The 2,933-nt window shown below is 37.5% G+C and overlaps 1 protein-coding gene across 1 annotated transcript; it reads left to right on the top strand.

The window, feature by feature from the left end:
- Positions 1 to 73: 73 nt before the first annotated feature.
- LOC105397668 (zinc finger protein 64) lies at positions 74 to 2,074 on the top strand. Its single transcript, XM_011569685.3, has 2 exons — positions 74 to 757; positions 1,021 to 2,074. Exons 1-2 carry the CDS (start codon positions 585 to 587, stop codon positions 1,763 to 1,765), a joined length of 918 nt encoding a protein of 305 aa, XP_011567987.3. The 5' UTR covers positions 74 to 584; the 3' UTR covers positions 1,766 to 2,074.
- The last annotated feature ends 859 nt before the right edge of the window (positions 2,075 to 2,933 follow it).

The raw sequence follows: 2,933 nt of genomic DNA on the forward strand, positions 1-2,933 counted from the left end.
ATAACAGCTGCAGATGAAATTAATAACAATCATATAAGGCTCCCTGCACACGGGCCACCGGCCACAACTCCAAAACGCCGAGACTGACATATTTCCTGTAATTTTCTTATATTTTATATGGACTCGCCGCACACGGTTGACGCCGGTGGCGGCCACACGCTACAAATCGTTTCTATACAAAAGCTTCTCGTGACGGTGTTTGGGCTGTGGCCGGTGGCCCGTGTGCGGCGACACTAAATTGCTGCTGTTTTATAAGGTGTATTGACAAACCTATGAAGGTTGAGATAGTATAATTTTGCATTTTTAAATTTATTTCTATGCATTCCATTTGTATGCAATATTGATATTGTTTCGTAATGTATATGCATGCATTATAGCAGGGCTGATTTGTTTGCAATTTTACACACTCCACATTAGAGTGTAGCTGTACTAAAGTGCCAAAGGTCCTGGATTTGAATATAAAACTAAATGTCATAATATCACAAAATGGTTAAATTAAAAACAAGAATGTAATGAAAATTTGAAAATATTTATTAAAACTAAAGATTACAAATATAATATTCCAGTGTCCTCCAGTCAGCAAGATGGAGTCAGCACCATCCAGTACAACAATATTCATAGACGTGGGCACCGGGCCAGAGCCTTACACGCTGCCCGTAGACTTCTGCCAGCCGCCGCCCGTGCAGCAGATACACATCATGCAACTAGCTGAGCCGAGTGTGATGGAGACTGATGCTGTGGAGAGTGGTTGTAAAAGGTGGGCATTGTTCATCATCAGAACTACACAGTGACAGCTTTTAGCTCTTACCAATATATTGATGTAAATGAGTTTCTTCTAAAGTATAATGGAGGGTTATTTGATAGTCCCTGTAAGAAACCCTGTAATGTGGTGGATTTTATGTTCTTTTTGCACCATAAGTAGCCCTACGGGACTTATCTGTACATTAGCAAGGAAACTATAATTATGATTTGACTCTGGTCTAGTTATGATATTAACAATAATTTATTCCACTGTTTCAGCCAAGAAGAGTCCACTGTAGAGCCGACACCCCAACAAACAGCATCCATTGCAGAAGAGAACTCAACACTTCTTGTGATCCAGCCAAAAACGTTCAAATGTCCAGAATGCCCGCGGTTTGCTGCAGAAACCGATGAAAAACTGCAGAGGCACATCAAAAAAATACACAGAGGTGTCAATCCTTTTAGCTGCTACATGTGTGACTATTCTACGTCTAACAAAACTATGTTTGAAGAACATGTCAGAATACATCAAGGTATTAAACCTTTTAAATGCTCGTATTGCAGCCACAGAAGCGCATCAAAGAAGAATATGAAAAAGCACGAGTTAATCCACCGACCTGACAACCCACTGCGCTGTCAAAACTGTGGCTTCATAGCCCAAAACCCTTCGTCACTAAAAAGCCACGAGAAAAAATGCTCGGACAACGAGTGCAATAAATGTGACTTTAAATCTGAGGACGCAGACGAAATGAAACGGCACATGCGTGCACACAAGGGGTTAAAAATCTACAAGTGTAAAATGTGCAGTTACAAAACTAAGTCGTCGGTCAATTACAAAGTGCACAGTAAAGCGTGTAAGACGAAAGTGAAAGATGTGAATGTGAAATTCACTTGTGCGGTGTGTCAGTGGTCGTCTAAGCAAGATGTGAAGATACTGTTGCACTTGATACACCATCCTGAACAGGAAGTGGATGAGAGTGTGATCGATGTTAGTGTGTTGCGTAAACATGGCATTATGGTGTGAAGTATTGCAGGCAGTTTATATCTTAAGGGGATATGTATAAATGTTACATTCGACTCATTCGAGAGAATAGGATGGAATAGAATGGGTGTCATTCTCTAGTGATCATTGATCATAGACTGAGCCGAATAGTGTAAAATAACCTTTAGGGTGAAGCCCCATTAGTGCGTTACGTCGACGCAAACGAACGAACATAGAAAATATATAGAAAACTACGAGAAACGCACTGATATAGCCTCACCCTTACTGTTGATGGAAGAATTTAACTGGGGGGACTGATTTAGGGTGCCCGCACACGACCGCTTTTTGTACTAGCAAAATATAATGTACAGATGCAATAGTGCAACGTTCTACAAAAATTTTGCTGGTTTATATGAGAAAAACTATTAATTAGACAACAATCTTTATTGTATTCAAAATAATTTTATATTACATTTTCGTAATAAAATTGTAAACATTATAATAGTATATTTGGTTTCATTTGATATTTTATACATCGATATAAAAGTTGATATAGCTCTCTACATAAATAAATTAATAATTTTACTTAATTTATATATGTAAATCCGGCAAGAAATATTCTCAGTCAAAGTTGAAGTCAAAGAATTTTCTTTAAAATTTAATTAATATGGCCATGTTATTTAATAGTTACTAAACATTTAAATATTAATGATAAACACATGCTATGCTACTTCAATACTACGACTAGTAAAATAAACTGTAAATACAATGTTTTTTTGTGAACACAAACGTTGATAATACCTTAATCTTATAGACTTCATAGAGCATAATGCATAAACAATTGCTACACATAAAACAGGACATACTTGACTATTTCAATAAGAAAATGAATCTAGGAAGTTTAATCACCTATTCCCAGCTATTCCTCAATCAAAAGTTTTAAGCTATTTCAGCATACCTGGCACTGACAAGACGCGCAAAACAAGACTTGACAAAAAGCTTGAATGAAACGTGAATTTTTTTGACCCTTCATATCTTGTACAGTCAGCTGTATAAGTAGCACTGCTATACATTTTTGTACCTTGTCAATCTGAAATCGCCTATCAAATTCAAACATTGGCGGTTCGTCAGTTTGACAAGGTACAGAAGTGTATATCTACTTATGCAGCTGACCGTACGTCTTGCGCCTCATGCTAGGTATGCCAAAAAG

Source organism: Plutella xylostella, chromosome 11 (genome assembly GCF_932276165.1).
Source record: "Plutella xylostella chromosome 11, ilPluXylo3.1, whole genome shotgun sequence".
Lineage (NCBI taxonomy): Eukaryota > Metazoa > Arthropoda > Insecta > Lepidoptera > Plutellidae > Plutella > Plutella xylostella.